Source organism: Dermacentor silvarum, chromosome 6 (genome assembly GCF_013339745.2).
Source record: "Dermacentor silvarum isolate Dsil-2018 chromosome 6, BIME_Dsil_1.4, whole genome shotgun sequence".
Classification (NCBI taxonomy): domain Eukaryota; kingdom Metazoa; phylum Arthropoda; class Arachnida; order Ixodida; family Ixodidae; genus Dermacentor; species Dermacentor silvarum.
The window spans coordinates 83335286-83358965 of record NC_051159.1 but is presented as its reverse complement, the minus strand read 5'-3'; the positions used below and the strand labels follow the sequence as shown (position 1 = coordinate 83358965).

The 23680-nt window shown below is 43.2% G+C and overlaps 1 protein-coding gene across 1 annotated transcript in view; it reads left to right on the top strand.

Annotated features, from left to right (window-relative positions):
* LOC119456768 (beta-mannosidase-like) overlaps positions 1–22311 on the top strand; it is a 250915-nt gene extending 228604 nt beyond the window's left edge. Inside the window, exons 11-21 of the mRNA XM_037718591.2 lie at positions 2240–2387; positions 2975–3117; positions 4278–4454; positions 8850–8932; positions 10564–10754; positions 12378–12560; positions 13589–13704; positions 14926–15073; positions 17038–17252; positions 19497–19688; positions 21751–22311. Coding sequence (XP_037574519.1) covers positions 2240–2387; positions 2975–3117; positions 4278–4454; positions 8850–8932; positions 10564–10754; positions 12378–12560; positions 13589–13704; positions 14926–15073; positions 17038–17252; positions 19497–19688; positions 21751–22008 — 1854 coding nt within the window. The 3' untranslated portion in view covers positions 22009–22311. The remainder of the gene's footprint in view (positions 1–2239; positions 2388–2974; positions 3118–4277; positions 4455–8849; positions 8933–10563; positions 10755–12377; positions 12561–13588; positions 13705–14925; positions 15074–17037; positions 17253–19496; positions 19689–21750) is intronic.
* The last annotated feature ends 1369 nt before the right edge of the window (positions 22312–23680 follow it).

Below are 23680 nucleotides of genomic sequence, written 5' to 3'. Positions count from 1 at the left end.
ATGTAAAAATATAAAATATAAAAAACAATGTATAATATACAGTCAGTCCAGTGTAAAAAAGAAATGCTTTTCAGGTACGATCATGGCAGCACTTAAAGAACAATGCGAGCATCAGGTGGATGACTTTTGTGTCAGGTGGATTTGTGTCAGTTTCTAATGAAAACGCCAACTCTTACTATATACAAAAAAACTATTCTGAAATGCCTTGACGTTCAAGAAAGGATTTCAGCGCCGACAGAAAAGATTGAGGATCATTGATAGTGGCAATGCTAGATGGCAATGAATTCCATTGATCTATTGATAGTGCTAGAGGTGAGTTCCGGTATTTTTCAGTATGAGCGAAAATTGGTTTGACTTTGTATGCGTGGTCTAATCTAGACGATATGTGATGCGCTGGAGAAATATGTGAACACAGGTTGACCCGCCAACTAACCAATTCTAAAAATCAAAGAAATCTTTTTCAATGAAAAGTACTGAAAGACACCCTTAGCTTTAAACAAATGCGACTCAGACGGTTGCACAATGGTGACAGTATTTATTTAAATGCTGCTCCGTGCCGTGATGATAAGGTGCTGACAAATACGCGGATCGATGGTCGCACGATACGAAGCCCACGGCAACCTGGCGGGTTGCCGTGGGCTTCCGCGTACTCAATCGCCTTTTTCTTGAAGGCGACGGTGAATTGCCGTCGGCTTCCGATAATTTTGAAACAAAATGTGAAAAGGCAGCCTGAATGCGATGGCGAAGGCGGCTGTTAACTTCATCTGCCCATTGTTGCAAGACTTCCGTAGTTTTTCCGCCAATGTCCGGTATATAAGACGAGGGTCGACTTTTCGCAATGGTTTTTTGAAAAAAGTTCGACCTATATTGCGGTTTTTACGGTAGGTTGCTTTCTTTACTATGACACCGGAACACTCGTATCCATCATTATTTCCTCTGCTTATTTTATTTGGGATTTTTCTACGTTCCTACATACCGCACACAGATGAAGTTCGTTGCGTCGACAATATGAAAGTCGCGATTTGCTGGTTTCCTTGTGCGTCAGAGACGATACGCTTAGGAACAATACGCTCTACACCTAAGGAAACACCCAGATCAAACTTCGTCGCCAGCTTCAGCGGAAACATGACAAGAAGGCATGCAGACTATATTGGTATATACGCAGGCGCCTCTTAAGAGACCCATTTTCTTGTCGATAAAGCAAAAGAAGTGTGGCTGTTATTTACGCTTTATTATCTTTTAGGCGTTCCTTTTAACAATGTGCCATACTGTTCATCGGCAAAATACTATGCCTTAATGAATATGTTCACGTCAATGGTGCCATGACCCATTGTTTGAGCCAATGCTTAGCTTTGAAGCAATTCACCGGCATTTGTAGGAAATGAGGCTGATATCGCAGAGACGTCGGCGGGGCCGCGGCTTATCTGTTCGTAACAACCCACATGTTCTCAGCAAGCCCACATCGGTAGAAAGGGAGCACGAGGAGGGGGGGGGGGGGGGGGTGTACTCACTAGGCGCCGAGCAAGTGTGAAACTTTTGCAACATACTGCACATTTCTAGGCCTTACAACTCCTGATGAACACCAGCTTCAGTTTGATAACTTATACCTGCTATGACATAGTGAGCTCTCTCAAACGCTACCATTCCTGCTCGGATGTACAAAGGCACTGCCAAGCGACGCCTCTCTCAACGCCGCGTGCGAGGCTAAATTTTGCTCAGATCGCATTAATGTTAGGTGCAACGACAGCGCCATCTGCGCATGCGACACATGTATGCTCGAGTACTGGCCTTGTTTCTCTACAAAACAATATCAAAGTAAGGTGCGTGGATTGTAGGGTTAGGCGATAATGCTATCAGATGTTTTCGTTATATCGGTTTCAGCAAGCGACCTCCGTCGACCATTCTTAAATTCGTGTCACGGAAAAAAGTAGACTAAAGTAAAATAATCAAGCGGAGCTTCGGCAGAGGACGCTTTAGGACCGTTCTCATTCATACACTGGTCTTGAAATGACAAACAGCGGTCCGAACCAGTGATGTGTCAAGCTGGAGCCTATGTTCCGACAATGCAACTTGTCTTTGTTAAGACAACCCTGACAACGGCCAGTCTCCTTGTCGGAACTTTGGTTCCAGCCTGACACATCCCTTGTTCGGACAACTTTTATTAATCTCAAGTCGCCACCTTCTTGTGAACATGTGTCTTCTTTGAATATGATGTACGTGTATTATTTCTATTTTTTAGGCAATAAATATTGAGCCCTGGTGGCCCTCGGGCTATGGTGATCAGAAATTGTATAACTTGAATGTCACAATCTCCGTCAATGGGCAAGCAACAGCGAAGATTGCGAGGTTTGGTTTTCGAACAGTGGAGATAAACCAAGAGTATACCGGTGAGTTATTTCTTTATGTTATGAAAGCATGATCTTTTTCCAATATTTTCAAGATGTTTGCCGACCTTGCCTCAGGTAGCAAGACAAATTTGTCATAGAAAGTTAAATTAGTTCCGTTTCTGAGATATTAGCCATGCGTTCGCATGTTCCCGCTCACATTGCTCATGATAGCACATATATTTTAGCGCACAGCGCTGGGCCTGTAATCACAAAAAGATATTGTGATTCTCAGGTATTAGGACGAATTTGTCAAAGAGAATGACATTATTACCTTTAATGGGATCCTATCTCAAATTATGAGGCACAGTTTGTCAAGCTGAAATGTTCAAGCAGAGTAGCGTTTATGGAATTATATTATGGTTGTGCATTAATGAATGCTAAAATTTTTCGCATTCATATTGTGTGCATGTTTTTTTTTTTTGCTTTCATATGTGCCGCGTTTTAGATGCGAATATTTTCTGTCCTCCAATCCATACTATCCTCTACGGCTACGCGTGTCATGAAGAGAGAAATATCTGTGAAGTGCTAAAACAATTTCAGTATTCAAACTTAAAGCTTCAGTGATATTGTTGTTTATTGTTCAACAGGCACGAGGGCAGGTGGAACAGAATTTTATTTTGAGATCAACGGCGTCGCAATTTACGCCAAGGGTAGCAACTGGATACCAGCGGACAGCTTTCCCGAAAGAGCGACAGACGAATACATCCGAGACTTACTTCTTTCCACAAAGGTACTTTTCAATGATGCTGCACTGTTGTTGGATCGTAAGCGTAAGAGTTTACCCACGTAGGTCATTCAATTGCTGGAAAGTTTTTTTTTGTCTATGTTGTTCAAATGATGAGCAAATATCTTGACGTTTTCTTGCTTTCGCAGGTGACCCTTCTTATGGCGTTTTTAAGTGTAATTATACTAATAATGAACACCTGGTCTCAAGCAGGGTAGTTTGTTTAGAATTATGTTCATCATAGTAGGGTATGTTATGGTGGAGTCTATCACATGTATACCATTCATTGAACAACCAGTTCATAACATGCTGTCACAAATTATAGCGTCGTGTAAATCCGATAGAAGTTTCGAGGTCGCGATGAGGCTCTCAATTTTTGTGATTTCTTTCTTGCCATAAATCTTCAGCAATTGCAATTAGAAGAACAAAAAAATTCCTCTGCAGTATTATTTTCATCATGAGCATGACTGTGTTGTTCAGTGTGTAGTGGTTACTGTGTCATTAGTGACAGCATTCGCAAAGCACGGGATGCCACGGTTAATAGCGAACAGCGTCTAGCTTGATCAACGAAGAAAACATATGAGTTGCGAGAAAATATTGTCAGGCAGGTGCATTTCCGCGTACACATAAGTCCCACGCACTATCGTAAGTAATATAATATAGAACTTGAGAACATATGTGGCAGGCCGCCATCGGAAACAAAGGGAAAAGGGGACGTTGTTCTGCTATTGTTGGCAAGTTCAACGAAATGTTGAACTTCACATTGCTATTGAATAGTGATAACCTTGTTTTTTATCGAGATTATTGGTAATGGGCTAAAGCACGGATTTAAGTAGCGCTTGTTTTTTATTGCGATTTCGCTGTACCATATACTTCGTAAAGCGAAAAGAAATTGCACCTAGTGGTGCGTTCACAGCAGTTTTATTTCCTCAACTAGTTGAGGAAATAATAGGTAACTAATTGAATGGGAACACCAATGTAAAACTGCAAAGTCCAATAAAAACATGACAAAACCTAAATGAGAAAGTTGTAGGGGGAATATTCGGGGGTGTGGTATTCTGAGGAACGCATTTTGGAGCGTTGTATGACATCTTTTAATGTTTATCCCTAAACTGTGGTTTGAAAACAGAGGTCTGCTTTCGCTATAACTCACATTTTTTTGGCAGGAAGCGAACATGAATATGCTTCGTGTCTGGGGCGGCGGCGTGTACGAGACGGACTACTTTTATGACTTGGCCGACGAACTGGGAATTCTGATCTGGCAGGACATGATGTTCGCCGTCAGCCTGTATCCTGTGGGGGCAGAATTTCTCCAGAACGTGGCCATTGAAGTACAGCAGCAGGTGAGGCGCAGCTGCGCACAATGTTTCAGCACGAAAAACGAGACGGCTGAAAAACGATTTCTTTTTCTTTATGGTGTGGGCGTGTAACTCTGAAACTACATTTTGTGATAAATAATGAAACTGTGTTGCTTTGTATTTTCTATGAAAAGAAGGAACTGTGTCATACTCGAAAATTGAATGTTGTTGGGTACGTGGGCGCGTATAGGTGTGTTTGTGCACGTTCAAATGTGCGCGCGCATGTATTGGTCTGTCTGCATATACTTGTGAAAGAGAGGAGTCTGGTGAACCAAGAGAAACAATTTCTTGTTATAGTCCGTTTCATGCATAGCAAGCAACACGGTGGAACACGCGCAAAGAGCGCGGTCATAGAAGTTTGACTCCGCCCGTTTCCCGGTGCAGTTGTTCTTGGTCTGCGAGTCTTTCTACGAAATAACTACTACATATATAGCAACTACAACTTGTGGACCGCGCATGTACGCATCTAAAGTCCTATGTTTTGGTCGCGAGCGCAAGTAGTGCGCAGTGGCCGCTGGTCGCTGAAACATGTCACTCTGTTCGTTTGGTGGTAAATAGGTTCAGGTCTCCTACACCTTCCATGTAATAAATACTTTATATTTTGCGAGACAAAATTAAGAGGCTTATTTTACATAGAACTACTTGACGCGTATTCAAGCTATTAGACTCGGAAGGCTTAGGAGTGAGGATCAATGGCGATTATCTCAGCAACCTTCGGTTTGCAGATGACAATGTTCTGTTCAGCAACAATGGGGACGAATTACAACAAATGATTGAGGACCTTAACCGAGAAAGTGTAACAGTTGGGTTGAGGATTAAGCTGCAGAAGACAAAGATAATGTTCAATAGCCTGGCAAGGGAACAAGAATTCAGTATCGCCAGTCAACCTCTATAGAGTCTGTAAAGCAGTACGTTTGTCTAGGTCAATTCTCACAGGGGACCCTGATCATGAGAAGGAAATTTACAGAATAATAAAATTGGGTTGGAGGGCATACGGCAGGCATTGCCAAATCCTAAATGGGAGCTTACTGCTGTCGTTGAAAAGAAAAGTGTACAATCATTGCATTCTACCGCTGCTAACATATGGGGCAGAAACTTGGAGGTTAACAAAGAAGCTCGAGAACAAGTTAAGGACAGCACAAGGAGCAGTGGAACGAAAAATGCTAGGCGTAACGTTAACAGACAGGAAGAGAGCGGTGTGGATCAGAGAGCAAACGGGGATAACCGATGTTCTAAGTGACATTAAGAGAAATAAAAAAGGCGAAAGCTTGCACTAGGCCTCGCAAAGCTCAAGACACAGCGAAGCTGGCCGATTGATTGCGTCTTGATGGCTTACATATTGATGGCTTACATAGCATGTTGGCGAATGCGCGACACCACTGTCACGAGATATTTCCTGGCCTCGCAAGACAGACTCATGGCAAGTTCTCCACAGTCGTACTTCGTCAAGCTCTGTAGACTCCGCGCACCGGCACCCTCTTAATGCATGCAGTAGGCTCACTGCTTGTTGCATAGCTGCAGCTTGCAACATATATGTGCACCGACACCGCGTTACACCGCGTTGCAATGCCGACAACGCGTTCCAGCAGACCCGCTCCATGAATGCGTCTTTGTCTCTCTCGCTCTCATTTTCTTTATCTCCCTCCCGAGCATAGCGCGCAAAACCTCTTCTTCACCTCACAGAGCATTGGCACGAGTGCGTGCGAACGCGCCAGCTGTGGACTAAGACGACGACGCTCGAACGCAATCATATGGTTCGCATAAATGCATGTTCTGCAATTGTGCCTGTATAGCCGTCAATAAAGAAAAAAAAAGTGTCTGTATAGCCTATTGGTTACGACGCTCACTTTGGAACCGTGGGTGCGCGGGTTCGAATCCCGCCTCGGCAAGAAAGTTTGTATCCGTTTATTTCTTACTTCATTGCTGATGATGATAGTTTCTTGATACGAACCAGAAATTACGGCTGGCTTAAACAGCTTCGCTGTTAAAAAATACCGGCAGATCCCACGCCCTGTGGGAATCGATGTTATGCGAAGCAGTGTGCGGGGAGCCTACAAGTTAACGAAACGACCACGACAGCACCAAGACGTAGGCGGCTGTTTCATGACCTACATGACATTCATGTCATGAGTCCTCAGGCGTCCCTTTAGCTACGCCTAAGAAACCTTAGGGTGAAAGCCTTAGTCATGCTCATGACTTTGACTTCGACCAACAACCTTTAGCCTTTTCCTTCACTTAGTACTACATCCGAACCCATTCCATTGATTTTTTTAGTGTTAATCTTTTTTCTCTGAGTCATTGTCATTTTTGCTGAGTCATGCTCATGACTATGGATTCTACCATCATCCTTTAACGTTTCCTTCACTTAGTACCCATGTCAGAACCCATTTCAGTGGCTTTTGAGTGTTAGTTTTTTTTCGCTGATGCATTGTCATTTTAGTGTAGTCATGCTCATGACTATGACTTCTACCATCATCCTTAAATGTTTCCTTCACTTATGACTATGACTTCTATCATCATCCTTAAAAGTTTCCTTCACTTAGTGGCGATCTATAGGCCATTGGTTTTTGAGTGTTAATCTTTTTTCTATGAGTCAATGTCATTTTTGCTGGGTCATGCTCATGACTATGACTTCTACCATCATCCTTAAGTGTTTCATTCACTTAGTGGCGACGTCCGAACCCATTCCTTGATTTTTTAGTGTTCATCTTTTTTCGCTGTGTCATTGTCATTTTTTCTGAGTCATGGTCGTGATTATGACTTCTACCATCATCCTTTAGTGTTTCGTTCGCGGACTACCAACATCCGAACCTATTTCAGTGATTTTTGAGTGTTAATCATGTTTCGCTGGGTCATTGTCATAACCTATATGACACGCATGTCATGACATTCATGTCGTGACTTGTCATTTATGTTCGTCATACACTATTGTCATACTGTGCCAATTTTGGTACATACCAAGTTAAGGAACGACCATGAGAGCACAAAAATGTAGGCGGCTAGATAGATAGATAGATAGATAGATAGATAGATAGATAGATAGATAGATAGATAGATAGATAGATAGATAGATAGATGGATGGATGGATGGATGGATGGATGGATGGATGGATGGATAGATAGATAGATAGATAGATAGATAGATAGATAGATAGATAGATAGATAGATAGATAGATAGATAGATAGATAGATAGATAGATAGATACTGTCAAAGTGGCAAATGATTGCCAAGAAATGCTTCGCATTTAAAATGGAGCTGGGCAGGTCATGTAATGCGTATAGGATGGATAACCGGTGGACCATTAGAGTTACAGAACGGATACCAAGAGAAGGGAAGCGCAGTCTAGAACGGCAGAAAACTAGGTGAGGTGATGAAATTAGGAAATTTGCTGGTAGAACTTGGAATCAGCTAGCGCAAGGCTGGAGTAACTGGAGATCGCAGTTAGGAGGCCTTCATCCTACAGTGCACATAAAAATAGGCTGATGATGAAGATGATGACTTGACGCGTACCGAAATCTTTCTTTCACACGTGGTGCACTATTTTTTGGGCGCGAATGCGACCAGTGAGAGAAGTCTGTCTAGCCTTAGTAACCTTCGTCTAGCCTGGCTATGCATGAAACAGAGCATCATAACAACCACATGTAGTTAACAGACAACGTGCGACTTTCGGACTGTTTGTAAAACTTCAGTAGCGAGAGTGCAACTCCGTGTGTCGCTGAGCATAAGCTGCTGTGGCGCCTTCAGGTTAGAAAAAAAATTATGTATTCAAGCTATCGAACTGGTATAGTAATATTTGTAACACATGGCAGATCTCCTGAATTGTTCTCGAGTATCAGGTTGCCCATCAAAAATAAATATTTCATCTTTTTTCTAAATGCATATAACTATTGTTAAACAAAAAGTGGTGATTCTCTTGCTTAAAATAGGTGTGATAATAAAGTATGAGATTACCGAAAGTTACATGTCCTCAATAGGCTTTACAATGTTTAGCACAACTTTTCAACGGCAACTATAGACATTACATAAATGTGGAACAGGGCATGGCTGGACATAATATAACCAGGCCACGACGTTCGTAGGCACCTGACGTTGAACTTCGCGAAGTAGTCTTATGCCGCAGAAGTTCTGTGAATCTGCCCCCATTTGTTTGATTGCTGTTGTGTCTTCGTGAGCGTCTTTCTTATGACACATGTCGTGTCACTCATCCCATGACAATCGTGGACCACCCACCGCCTAATTGACAGCAGGGTGTTGGCTGTCTTCTTGAACGTATTGAATGCGTCCTATACACAAGGAAAGCTTGAGAGCGGCAACTCAAGCAGGACGCATCTCAGTGAAATAGTGTGCTTTTTACTGTCTTTCTTCCCCTTTCTGAAAGGTACGACGTCTCCACCGACACCCATCGATCATCGCCTGGGCGGCCAATAACGAAAATGAGCAGGCTATTGCTTCTGCGTGGTGGTATGTATAACTTCTAAGTCATTCTATAAGAGCTGCCGTCGTGTCTGTGTAGCGAGCTTACGTAACAGAGAATTACGCAGCTCAATTCGGAGCAGTTTTTTCGAGCTTCCCTGGCCAAAAGGCATGTTATATCACTCATTAGCTGAAAAAGTTGTTGTTCTGTTTATATATTAAAAAGGAAAGACTTTCTGGTAAATGCCATATAAACATGTAAGATCGCACCTGATCAAACAAAGAAGCAGAGATTCTTATCTTTGAGGCAAGCAAAAATTCTGTCATACATATCGAATATATTCTGTACTAACTTTACAATGGGCAGTTGATTAGCACGGATTATCACATTGAGGATCGCAATTTTCACAGCTGCTTGCGGATGTTTTATTTCTTTGTTTAAATGTTTCAAGATGTTTCTTTTCAATTTCAATGACCTCCCGAAGTGTAACTTGCATGTGGCACATTTTTCGCTGCATAAAAACGCGCACATCTGCAGATACAACAGTTTGTAAGCTACTTGTTCCAGATTTGCTGCAACTGAAATCGCTGTTTATATTTTGTTATTTCTTTTCGCACTCCTCCTTAACCTACAGATTGTCTCACGTTGGTCCGGTACATAGATGCAATGCATCAGCGCACTGTTTGTCTTGTTTTACCAGGGTGACACCCTTTATCTCGTTGAGGTTCACGATATTCACAGCTGCTTGAGGGATTTGTAATTGGACTGACGGGTTCTGCCAAGTAGACGTTTCTTCTCATTTTTTTTTGATGCCGATAGCCTTTATGAGATTATAAACGCGGCATTTATTGGGAATGTCAGTCTGCCAATTTGCCGTTGATAATGACGCAGTGCAAAAATAGATCGTTGTCTTCTAGAGGGGATTCGAACCCGCTATACGTTTGCTCGCAAGACACTGCAGCATGCCACTTCTGGCGCTTTTACAGTGTGTCTTTAGTAACCTTGGCAGTTCCGTTGAGCTGATGGCACAGTGGGAACATATATGCATCTAGGCTCTCATGTGGTGAGGCAGTCGCTTCGCACGTGCTTGGCAGAGGACTAGAACCTTGAGTTGGTAGCAATGTAACGCAATGCACAACATTGAAAAGGCAGCCGCGATGAGACGCGTCACTTAATTCGTACAAGGTTCGTGGAGAACTATATAGTGTGGTGTTGCAAGCGTCATAACGATATGCGGCCCGATTGAAAAGACGAGGACGTGCTGCCTGGTGTCACAAGCACCGAATAGCATCGCGTGACAGAGAAAAGACAGATTCCTTCATGCGTTCAGCGAGATTACTCATGTGCTGAATAATGAATCTGAATCACGTGTTGGTGTTAATGTCAGTAAGTGAGCAGTCTCTGTACATCGTACATTGGAAGCCACATAAAGGCGTTGTGAACTGCTGGATTGAACACGTCTATTGGCGGAAGCGTGAATTACACTCGGCTATCTATCGTTGTCGTATCTTGTTCGCTGTCAAAAACAGGGCATGGCTGGACATAATATAACCAGGCCATGGCGTTTTTCCTTGTTTTTTTTTTCTTTCTTGTCAATGCCCGAAAATGTGTATGACCGTACCTTCATGGCATTAGGCCCAATTGGTCACAGCTGACTAAGGCTCGCACATTTCTGCAGGCCACAGATGTTCCTGAGAATGCCCCAGTACCGGAAGGACTATCGGAAGCTCTACATCGAAACCATGATGCCCGTCATTCAGAGGGAAGATACGTCGCGCCCTTTCCTCTCGTCAAGCCCAAGCAATGGGATAATGACGTCAAATAGGACCTGGATATCTTCAGACCCAAATAGCATATACAACGGCGATAGTGAGTGCGACGGCTTTGATTTTCAAAACCCAGCACCTGTGTAGGGTTTGCATGCTATCCATAAAGGCGGCTCTAATTGTATCGAATGGAATTCAAAAATATAACATTCTTGGAGTTCCCAATATCTTGAGGTGTAACGTTTATGGCGACTTCCTCAGTTTCGTAGCTAAACATAATAATTTGTTGTGCTTGCGTCCTTTTTGCACTTTGTAGCCTTGTTGTGGCGTGGGAAGTAAAAGTGTCGCTTTGTTCCATTTTGCTGTTACTTGCATTTTTATCTTAAGAAGTTCTTAAAAAGATTTCACACTTACGGCATCTTTGCTTTTGGTCAGATTTTGCAGAACGCTAACATTTCTGGTGTGCGATCTTGCCTTCGTCTGCGTCTCTCGTGGTGTCCATATTGCAACACCCAACCTGAGGCTCGCTCAGAGTAATGGTAACCAATGCTGAAGACCATACTTTGCCGTACTGTAGGCGCCTGAAGCGACCGCAATATCAGGGCCGCCAAGCTTTGGACAACCTTTATTGTGAGGGACGCAGTCGAACGTCATTGCATGCTTTTTTCCGACAAACCAAGGAGTTAACAGTGTCAAATGTTATGCTAAACAATATAGACCATACAATACGATGTTTTTGTGAAATTTAAGTGAAATAAAATTAGTCGTCAGCGTGAAATCGATTTTAAAAAAGCTTTGTAATACACAAACGCGGGTCAACGTATGAAAGCATGGCGTCCCACTTTAAAATTGCAACGAGCACACTTTGCTTGTGTACCTTCAAAAATGCATGTAATGCAACAAACTTTTACGCGAATGTAACAGCATAGATGAAACATACTTCCATAATCCTCCGGTGAAAACGTATTGCGGCTCGTCCCAATTTCGCAGAGAAGCGTACTAAGTGTTGCATCGCTCCGGGAAGCAATAGTAAACCGGCGTCCTGGCTAAAACACCCACTCCACAGTGCTTAGATTTCGCACCAAGGCAGAATTTGGAACTTGGCCTTGTAATTCCACAATCGAATGCAGAGCCTATATTATTCAGGATTGCTCGATAATGCATGCGGCGATGTTTGTCCACCATATTGCGTGGTTCCTTGTGCCCGTGGAGGGAATGAAACGACCGGTGTCTACCACATATTTTCTCACCGGGCATGCAAGACTTCTGCTTCTTGACACCACGTTACACCGTCATCGAGTCAGTGACTACAGTTTAGAGCCATTGTTATATCGTGAAAACGCTAGTTTCACCAGTGTCGCTCCGTTTTACAACGTTTTCTGGGCGCGTCATTGCACCTGTATTCCCGACATGCAAAAGCATGAGGCGTCTGTGCAAGAAGGTTATTTTACTAAACAGTGAGCAACGACCACGACATCTTTTCCTCGTCGCGTTCAAGATCTCGCCCCCTCCCCCCTGCAACGTCTTACGTGCCCGTATCTTCAATCTCCTGTCAACCAAACGTCACACGACCACGTAAGATCGCTTCCAATATATTGAAGCGATTTCAGATCATTGTAAAACTGACGTGCATCTGTAGCGACGTTTGCGCAATTACTTACTGTGCTTCATTGTAGCGTGCAAACATCTCTTTGGCGTGCGTCTTTGCAATCTCTTCCCTTCCCAGTGCACTACTACAACTACCTGTCCAATGCGTGGGAGCCGTCGACGTTCCCGATCTCGCGGTTCGTGTCTGAACATGGTCTGCAGTCGTACCCTTCGAGGGACACCCTGCTACCCGTAATACCGAGCTCCATGATCAAGTACCCGTTCAGCGGCCTCCTAAGGCACAGGCAGCATCAGCGCTTAGGTGAGTTCTGATAACGCTTCAAGGGAAACTCAGGTGTCCTTGTTACGGGCGCCCTATAAAGGCAACTGTGGAGACAACTGCAAAGAAATTCGGGCGTCCTGTAAAGACAGAGATATAGCACCTGTCCTGTGTCTCTGTCTTTCTTTTCGTCCCGTTTGGCGTTTGCGCTTTCCATTAGTCCTCGTTCGCGATTCGTTTGTACTTGTTTTTTTTTTCTTTTATATAGCTTTAGTCATTTCTGTTGCCTCATAAGGTGCGTTTAGTCAACGATTGTTATGGCCTCTTAAATTGTTCATACACGCCGGAGTCGTTGTAATAGTCATCTGTTGTAACATGCCCACCGTTTCCCACTCCCGACTCTCTTATTGCTCAATTTCTTAAGATACTAACGCCGTGGTTGCCTAATAAAACAATTGTACCACGCTGTATTTCAAGAGTTACATAAAACGATTCAAACTAAACCTAGAGTTCCCTACTAACATTACTAGAGGGAAGTTTGGCGCAAGTGTCTGTTGGAGCAATGAGCATGGCTTTTCAGCCCACAGGAACGTCTGAAGCCACAATCATGAAGACCCTACAAATTCGTGTTCTAATCATCATTCGCATAGTAGCTGAACGATCACAGCGACAGAGCCATCTCTAGTAGTTTTAGCAGAAAACTCAATGAAAGTAGCCGCCTATAGAGCTGGAAAGCGGTGTAGCAGTGTAACATTTTGCTGATTGATAGACGCAAGGTGTATTTATTGTTTTTTGTGATTCTTACGATGTATATATTTCTAATTTACGCGCACTGCTCTCCAAATTGTCAATATAATTTACGCATATATCTTTGGATCCAAGCTATAACCCAAGGGTATGAGCCTACCCAGTGCTTGCAAACTTTGTGTAAACAAAAAGTAGCAGCAATTATTCAAACACTGAATCATTTTATTTATGCAATTAATCAAGTAATCAATCAATAGAATTTTCTTTCGACAGGTCTCATACGTTTGCTTATCATCCGACGTTCTAACATTTGCTTCTTTCAGGAGACATATACGTGAAATACGGAATTACGGCACACTTCAAGGTGAATGGACTCATTCTGACAAGCAGGATAAAAGACACAAGCAAAGCTTATGACATGATGTCATATCTGAGCCAGGTGAGTCAATTACTACTACGCTCAACACTAATACTGAAAGAGCCATGCAGATGTTTAACAAAATTTAATACTTCACCTAAGGCGTACCTAAACCATTCGTTTTTGTTACTTTTATTTTAGCCGTTGTAAATGTGTTCAAAATTAGTGCAGGTATACTGTTACGTTAAAGCAAAGCCACAGTTTCGATTATGTCTTCCTGGAAACTCCTTGCACCATGCATGATATACGTGTAGAAGGAAGGGCGCATAAAAATAATTTAAAAGCCATTATAACAATGGACTTGCTTTCAAAAGGGCGTCACGTAAATGCGTGCGTACCTGGGAAAGAATCTTAAAAGCTAACGTTCTTCTATGACCCGTAGCAAAGCGGTCATTGATCATCCCGCTTAGGGTTCTCGTGCACTGTAAGCATAAGCCGTGTAGTATTTCGCATTAGCAGGTACACTTGTTTTTTATGTAGGATGTGGCAATGTCAGGTACGAACTACAAAATACAAGATGTAAAGATAAAAGTATTTATTTTTTCCAAACATCAACGCTGGTGTAAGGGATCGCACAAGAGGGCACTGTGAGCCTAATACGTATCCAGGACGTGTGTTTTAAAAGAAAGAGACATTTGTCAGGTTGGCCCCTTGTCGAGTTTGCTAGGTGTCGGGGTGTTAATAAGCAGGCAACGAGGTTGTTGAGTGGGTGTCTGGTATAGTATGTCAGACGGAAGTGATGTATCGGTTTGCCGGAAAATATACAACATGGTGACCTACATGATCTTTCGTGAAATCCTGTTATCTGTTTCTCCCTCGATTTCTCAAAAATGTATTGTCATGGTGTATTGTCGGTCAAGTCAAGATTGTCAACTATAAATAATTGAGTCGCAGTTATTTCTAAACACACTGAATTCACACACAGAAGGGAAATACATTTCTTTCCTCTGCAGCAGTCTACGGTGGTTCAAGTCAGTCAGCCTTTGGAAGGGGGGGACGAAGATTGATGGTATGGTAACACCTGTCTGTCATATGCCGGACGAAGAGCTGGACTGCCAGATGTTATGAGCCCATCGTTCTTTGAAGAGCCTCTGGTGGAGCTTTAGTGCCATTGGTTTCTTGTTTGTTGTTTCGTACGTGTAAGTGGGCACTTCGAGAAGAAAATATGAGCTGTGGTTGCTCTCACGTTTAACTAAGAATTGAAGTGACAGCAACAGTTGAGTGAAATGGCTGGCTGCGCAGATCAACCAGGCGATGGGCATGCGGACCGCTGCCGAGACGCTTCGACGCTGGAGGAGCTTCATAGGTCCAAATGGTCAAGGCCACAACATGGGCTTCCTCTACTGGCAGCTGAACGACATATGGCAAGCACCGTCGTGGGCTTCCATAGGTGAGGCCCTCGTACATTAAAGCCTGTGCGAAGACGCTTTTTCATTACGAAAAAAAAAAAAACTTCGTGCCACCAATATGTTCCATCCGGGGTCACGTGGCTCGTCCTGCACAGCACAAACACAAAATAATTCACACTATATTCAGTGACTGACTAGCAATGAACGCCACAATTAGCACACGACCGAAGTCCCGTATTTAACCCTGTAATGCCCGAGTACTATATATACTACGCGGAGTTTGATACACAAGACTAATAATTTAGGCAACGAAAACAACGCATTGCCTATAGTACCATTTGTCAGTTGTGGGGCGAGATTCCACTTGTGTATTGTTCCGGAAATCAATTACTAATTTATTTATTTGCTATATAATTAGTGGTATTTAATTTACCCATTCATTTTTTTTCAAATAAGTTCTCCATGGTGATAAATAGGGGTGAACAAGTTGTTTTAATTTTTATTGATGTAGAACTGTGGTTGGCATTACAAAGCTAGAAAAAAACGTTTGCACATATGAGCTGTTCGCAAGAATACATGCCGCTCAACCCTTATCGGTAGCATATAAGCGCAGAAAGCCGACCGATCACAAACAGGTCTTGCACAAGAAAAGCGTTGCTCGCTGCGATTTCTAGTTGCTACGATGTTTTACTTCTGGGTGCGAGGTGGTGTGTTGAATTCCGGGCTGCTGTGACTGCATTTCTGTGGTATAAGCGCTCGTTGATGGGAATTGAAGCCGATAGCAAATGATCTGAAGACTTCCAACACCGGGCCTATTATAATCCAGGTGTGGCTCCCAGTAGTTAAGCCCTATAAAATAATATTAAGAAAATAGTTTCGTGAGTTGTGCCTCAAGGTTTCACGAAAAATGTCTAGCTGTAGCTTCTGAATGAGGATGTCATTTGCCTCTTGTTTCAGGCAAAAATAAAATGACGGTGCCTCCTTGAAATTTTCTGTCAAGACAATCAGGATACATTGTTTAGGATTACATTAACGTAACGTTTAGGATTACATTAAGTGTAAAGGTAAAGTTGCAAATAACTTGGACCATTAATGTGCCCTCTCAAGCACTTATATAACACTGCCTGACGATAAACATTTGCGAAATTTTGTTTAAAGCTTGTGCATTCCCAAGCAGTCTGGTGGGACTGTCACAAATGTCATTATTGCGAAACCTTTTAGAGGGGCTTCTGAAAGGTTATCGCTTCCAAGAAATCCAATATACACATATATTAAATGGCTAGACAAATAATTCCTTTTGTCTGATGACCTTTAAGAGCGAACATTAGGGTCCACCTTCTTCACAGTAATAGGTTTAGTGACACATTTCAGTTGCCGACATTTCTGCGCTTTGAAAGTAATACAAACGATAAAATGGGCAGACGAATCTGAAAGGAAGGATTTCAGTCCCAAAACTAGTGTTTCATAGCAAACCCCACTAGCTCATATTATGTTCGCTCTCACTAATGGCTGACCACTGTACATATGAATTGCTTTATCGCATGAGATACATGGTAAATACCACCCAACTTGTAATAAAACTCACGTGCATGTTACAACAAGCGTCGCCTTCCCTCTGTAGAAGTGACGCTTATTCAACAACGCAGTCATGTGTGATAACGTACTTCAAATATCTGAATTAATTTATCGACCTCCTTTTTGAAAGTTTAGACTGCTGGAGCAACTTTCAAACCATATTTTTTCTTAAGAAATGTTTTTATCTGCTCATCTGCATGCTAACTTTGCTCATAATATGTAAGATGTTCGCCACCACTTTTGGGCAGCACCCTGTTCGTTTTTATTTTCTTTCTTCATTCTGTATTCGAACACAAAACAAACAAATACAATGTTTCCAGCTGAATCAGCATACAAAACTCATTGCGGATATGCTCTATAGTTTTTGCATTTCTAATCTGTCCCGTCCGGTCCTCTTCATTTCTTTCTCTCTTTTTTTTTTGTCTTTCAGAATACGGTGGCCGGTGGAAGATGGTGCACTACTTTGCGAAGAAGTTTTTCAGTCCCGTTATGGTCGTTCCCTACATCTTCCACGTGACTGGTAAATTGAGGGTGTTCGCCATCAACGACAATCTGGCACCCGTCAACGCGGCAGAGCTCTCAATTACGCAGTACAAGTGGACCTCGTTCACGCCCGTTGCTACAACTACGATTAACGTGACGCTGGCAAGTTGCACTGCATTTTTTTATTGTGCGCGATGTTTTTAACACAACGAATACTCCTTAGCACGGACGTGTGCCGGGGGTACTCGAAGACGCAACCTGGGACAGCCGGGCATGTGGCTATGCCTTGTCACGATGTGTTGAACAACGATGCAGTAAGAACGTTTTTGTGTTGTGTGATTCTTAGTTTTGCAAAGTAAGAGACACAAGAATACTCATGTCACTGGCCGATCCATTTATGCTTGGCGACAAAAGGAAGAAGCTTTGTCACTCACGAACTGCACCAACGTAACAGGAGTTTTATAACTCTCTCTTTCTCTCTTCTGTGTGTAGACGCTCCGAAATCTTAACTTAATGACTTAGCGTGCTACCATACATTCTCGCTAGCCCTAGGCGTGCTTAGCACCAAGTCTTACCGACACAGCTAGTTTTTTGATATACAACCATTCGCGTCTTGCTTTTCATAAGGAGAGCACTGGTGAGATAAACTCGGGCTGGTTGGCCGGTGGTTGGCCGGTGGTTGGCCGGTGGTTGGCCGGTGGTTGACCAGTGGTTGGCCGGTGGTTGATTGGTGGTTGGCATAGAAGGTGAACCTGAAAAATACAATGAAGGAAAGTTGCCTTATCGTTGCACACGTTGTTGATATTTGTTCCTATGTATGAAAAATTCAACGCACATTCAAGCGCAAAAGACGAACTTACTAAAGAAGTATCTGAAAGAGATATCATCGACAGCTTCGGTGAAAATTTATTGTTTCTCTCTCTCGGTGAGCCAGAGAGAGAGAGAAGCTTTAATGAGAAAAAGATAGAGAGGTAGGCCTTAGTGACGTGCCTCTAGCCTGCTACTCCACGCTGAGGATTTGTGGGAACGACACTGTTTCTGTGAAATACGCTCGTAGACGCTGCGTGACATATCCACCTTGGCGAAGAGGGGTTAAGGCTACTGGAGCGTAGCCAGGAGACCGTCTATGGCAGGCATGATTTTCACAGCTGTTCTCGTCACAGGCGTGTTTAAGCGAGACAACAGCTGCTGGATGGCATCAGTTATTTGGTGCAGCATCGCCTTGATGGCCAAGTCCGATGATGCCGTCTCAAAGTACTCTTCTCGTTCTCTTTGATATTCGGGAACCAGCGATGGTAAACGTGACCATGCATTCGGGTCCAGGCTTGAACTGTTGACTTTGTGCATCGTCTCCTAAAATTCACCTGACGTCTTTTTAGCAATCTCCTGCTGTACCGGCGTGATGCATTGGAGCCAGGGAAGTCCGGTTTCGATATTGAGTTTTCTTACGACACGATCGCTTCTTCCTCTTGCGAACTCACGCTGCATCCTTCTGCGTCAAACTGTTCATGCTTATGGAATGTAGTATTGTGATCTTTTTTATCTTGGGACAATCTTTAGAGTCTTTAGAGTGCGGCGGAGACTGGCTCACTCAAGTCTTTAGTCAACCTGCGGTGTTATTCGAGCTTTTGCCTTCTATGACGGCGACCTCGCTGTCGGAGTCCAGAGCCTCACTGTCGAAAAGCATGAGGACTGAGATACCTTTAGGACGACATGCCGAGTCTCACATTACAGCACAGGCGCCGAAGTGCGAAAAGACGAGCTCAATGCCAGAAGAGGGCGTTCACTGTCTCATGACCTCGGATGGCTTTCTGTCCGAAGAGCGTAATGAGGCCACCGCTACGACAAAAACAATCGGAGCAAGTATAGAAGGCAACGTTCACTCACTTCAATTTCAATATGATTCAGAAATTGCGTTTGTATCGGCGCATGCTATAAGGCGCCAAAAAAGGTTAATTCCACTTTTTTGCTGTGAAGTTATGTTATGTGTCTGTCATGCTGATAAATCAGTTGCAATTAAGAAAACATCAGATCTGATGCCCATGCAGCACCCGCAATACCTTACCGGTCAGAACGAATCATGTACTTCTGCATCCCAGAAAAACCGCATTGACTCCGCAGAAAGTCACTAATTGTTTCCATGAAGCTTATGTACGTTTGGAAGCAATCACTGTAGTCTACGCGGGGTCAAATTGTAGAACGGCAAGGCAGTAGGCAAGGAGGGTGTAATGTTTAAAGAAAGCGTGACTGCGTGCTGCAGCGCGGAAATCAGTCTACACGGGAAGTTATTGTGTTGATACTACAGCACCATTTAGCGAACTCCAACTTTACACAGGGTCCGTTCCCTGGAAATGTGTGACAAGTTGTGTCCCTGTACTCCTTCAAGTGTTCTTTTTTCTTCCTCAGGCTGGGGCCGCGTCGACTGATGTGTACTCGAAGAAGATGCAAGATCTATGGAAGCAAGATGTCTGCGACCATACCAGCTGCTTCCTTTGGTTCTCGCTGACCGACCCTCTCAGCCGATCCAGGCTGGCACCCGACACGTTCCTGCTTCTGGAAGAACCGAAGAACCTTAGGCTGCAACCATCTTCGATAAACGTATGAGCTTCGTGTTTACTCATACCTTTCTCGTACTGCTTTATCAGTATGTGAGCACAGATTTGCTAATGTGCGGCCACGTCATCACCAGTTAATGTACAACTATGATGTGTTATATATTATTGCACGAACCGTCTGGAGAACGCTGAATCAACATGAAATTAATTATATTCGAAAGCACCCGTGCTGTTTTTCCTGAATCATTGTTGGTGCTAACAACGCCTTACGCCAGAGCCGGGTCTTCAGAAGCGCCTTGTGTGGAAGACAGGAGGAGGTGGAAAACTTTATTTTGTTAATTTGGCATAGTGAGGGGTGGCTAGCAGGTGATGCCTCGGCTCTTTTGATGACCCGAAGTTGAACCTCCAGGTTCGGGTTCATGAGCATCGCTTCCCACGCTTCAGGCGAGGGGTGTGCAAGACAGGCAACTTTCGTTCGTCATCGTAAATATATTTCCTACTTTTCCTTGTATTTATTTGCCTAATTGTAGGGTCTCATAAACTTGTGTGTTATCAATAATTAAAGGGCATTAACACGTACGTCTGTCGTTTTATGATGAAAATAACTGAAGATTGAAACCAAGCAAGGCGCAATGAGGGAAGTGTCAGTATAGCACTGAAAGTCATTTTCTCATCCCGATGAGCCGATTGTGCTTTTCACCTTGATATGCGCAAAACAGCGGTCCAAATCAAAATGGAGACTTAAAGTGATAAACTGTAATCGAACCCTTGTTCGAGCAATATTGATAATTTTAATACAGTAAACTTCCTTATTCACTGCTGCAATACCTTCCGAGTGCAGCCACATTCAATTGCAAGTGTTGCATACATTGCAATACATTGCTCTTCTTGTTCTCTTGGACAAGCTGCACAATAACCTTTATCCGTCCTCTGTCTCTCTATCTCTCCTTTTGTGTCTCTCTCTCTTCCTTTTTCTGTAAACAAAAATATTTCGACCGGTATGTCTGTTGCTAACGTGCCGCGATTACATCCTGCGAACTTCATGCAAACTGTTTAGGCGTGCTAAAATTACTCTAATTGGTTTATATTGACTGAAATGTATCTGTATCGCTGATGGTAATCTCTTTAACGTGGTTCATCTCTATAAAATGCACTTAGGTGTAAATAAACTGGGGCGTACTCAGAAAGCTCATTGGTCATAAATGCAGGTTTTTTGTTGATATTTGTTAATTTGGTGATATTTTCACTTACGAACAACTCTGCCGTAAAAGTTTTTGTGAATACAGGCGCTGCTTGCTAAAAAAAAATTCGGGAAAACAAGAATCGATTTACACTGTGATTACTTTCTATTTAATTTCTTTGTTTACGGCACGGGTTAGATTTAACAGGTTTACTAATTCTGCACATGCTCGCTTTCCGATATCGTATATATAGCGTCTTTTCGGTGGTCACGTGTTCACCGAATATATGCTGGCAGTGTGTGTGGCCGAAATAATGTCAACAGGCACGCCTGCCATCCGATTCGACAATTAAACCTTGAAACTGGAATTTTCAAATCCAGTAACCTTTCTTTGGCTCTATCGCCCGTTTTCGTGGAGGGTCGGTGGTGGTCGGTCTTTCATCGCCGATACAAAATCGCCGGTGGACAGAGCACATGCTTACGCGTAACCGAGTGGCGAGGCGCGTTCACGCTGAACGACAACTATCGTAGCTCTTTGAGACGCACATGCTGCCCTGCGGGAGCTTTCAAACGCCTGAAGGTCTACATGCTGTGGTGGAGTGCTAGGGGAAGGACTTCTTCTCCCACCATCATACCCCCTCTTACAGCTGCAGGAGAGAGAGAGAGAGAGAGGTGACAGAGGTGGATAGTAGTCGCAGCTGGAGATAACACACATTTCAGGAATCGGCTTATATTTGTAGCCACCTGTACGGCATTATGGCATTACGCAATTAAAGTAACAAACGCTACCGAAATATCCTCTCTGCAACAAATGTACGCCTTCAATCGTATCAAGCTCTTTCATAGAGCAAATAGCTTTCTAGAAGCGTTCAGCTATGCGCTTGCATTAACAATCATCGTTGGTGGTTCCTACGCAATTTTTCAGGTGACCAACGTCAGCGGGCCTACGTCATCTTCATCAATGCCAGGCTTCAAGGTCTTCGATGTTCAACTTCAAGCGGACAATGTTGCCTTGTTTGTGTGGCTAAATGCCCACAATGTTAGTGGCCACTTCTCTGACAATGGATTCCTACTGAAGGACCCGAAGACTACCGTGCAATTTTACACCCGCCAGAACGTTACCGCGACTGAGCTTGAACAGAATCTTACAGTCAATTCATTTACGGACTATTCAAACGTGTAACGCCAGCCTAAGCGTTTAAAATCTGAGAGCGCATTTACTTAGTTCGCCGCTGTGCGCACGATGCACTTAAGTGTTCCTTCGTGTACAGAAGTTATTACTCATGGGCACGCAAGTGGAGTTCAAGTTTCTGGTGTGGCTAATTACTTGGTCATGTTGTTAACGTGAACTTCGGGAACATGTATTTATGCCTAGGAACGCTAAGTGCTACGTCAACAAAAGTTTTCTCAAGCGCAATGACTTTGCCTAATAACATGAGCATATTAAAAAGGTCTTTCAAATACATGCCTTCTGTATTCAAAACTACTTCATGTGGCCAGAGTTGTTCAATAGCGATTGCAGCATGCCTAAAGGCCTTGTTAGACTGATTTAGTTTCATGCCTCAAAGCTTACCTACAAGTATACACATGGCTTACAGGACTGTCTATTCAACCATGCCTTCTGGTACCTGTGAATTAAGAAGTCAGTTGCATCTTATTGTTTAGGAAAAATTGAATGACGTGCTGAAAGTCCTGCGAAATCTTCAAATCTGTTACGATGTGCTGCACTGATGCAAAGTAGCCGCAACTAGAATTGTAGCACGTAACAGGACTTAGTACATTTACGAATGGTAGACCAAGTATGGACGGATAGAATTAAAGTTGTCGCGAAGGAGAATAAGGCTTTCCTGCTGGGCGATTATTGCTACTTAGCTAAAGTTGTTCTCTAGTGACTGCAGCACGCTTGTAAGCCTGGTTAGACTGCTTCAGCTTCATGGGGGTCTCAAATGTTTCGCCCAAGTACTGCCTACTGCACAAGGCTTACAACACTATTTAACCATGCTTACTGGTAAGTGCTAACGAAGAAGCAGTTGGATCACATTTTTTTAACGAAAACTTGGAAAGTCATTTATAATGTGCTGCGCTAATGTAAGGAAGAGCAACTCAAGTTCTAGCAAGTAGCAATACTGAATACGTTTACGTGTAATGGGCCAACTGTGACGGCAAAGAATTGAAGTGGTCGTGAAAAAGAAATATTTCTCCCATTGGTTGATTATTATTTAAGTCGACCAAAGTTTAATGAAACGAAATCTACCGGTGATTCCCGTAAGGCCGGAACGTCACGTAGGTTCAATCACTTGCCTATGAACACTATATCGCCTTAGCCACTGAGTTCAACACACACCGCAATAGTGCAGTGCCTATATGATGTGCTACGGAGAAGGAAGTGGTCATGACTGGGTTGGCGGTGGCAGCAATTCGACTTGGGTAAATTATCGCAACATACTGAAACGGAGGATGTGTGTTGCATTTCCGACGGCATCTCAATAAAAGTGATATGCAAAAGCACTTTTATGCCCGACTTTAGTGTACGTCAAGCACCACATGTGGCGAAACTTGACTCTAGTGCCTTAACAGCTGTATCTGTTATGGCCCAGGCGTAATTTTGAAAGTCTGCAAACGGTACAAAAAAAAAAAATAAACCCAGTTCCACCCAATGTGAAATCTGCTGAAAGAGCGGAGCTGTGGTTCTCTTGTGTTTCTGTTATTATCTGTGGGTCTCTGTGGGTTTCTGTGATTGTGTGTGAGTTTCTGTGATTATGTTTGTTTTCCAGTGGTTTTCGTGTGATTATGGGTGATGTTTTGTTTTTTACTGCTTAACATTCCTTGCTAACTCCCGGTCGAGGAAATATCTT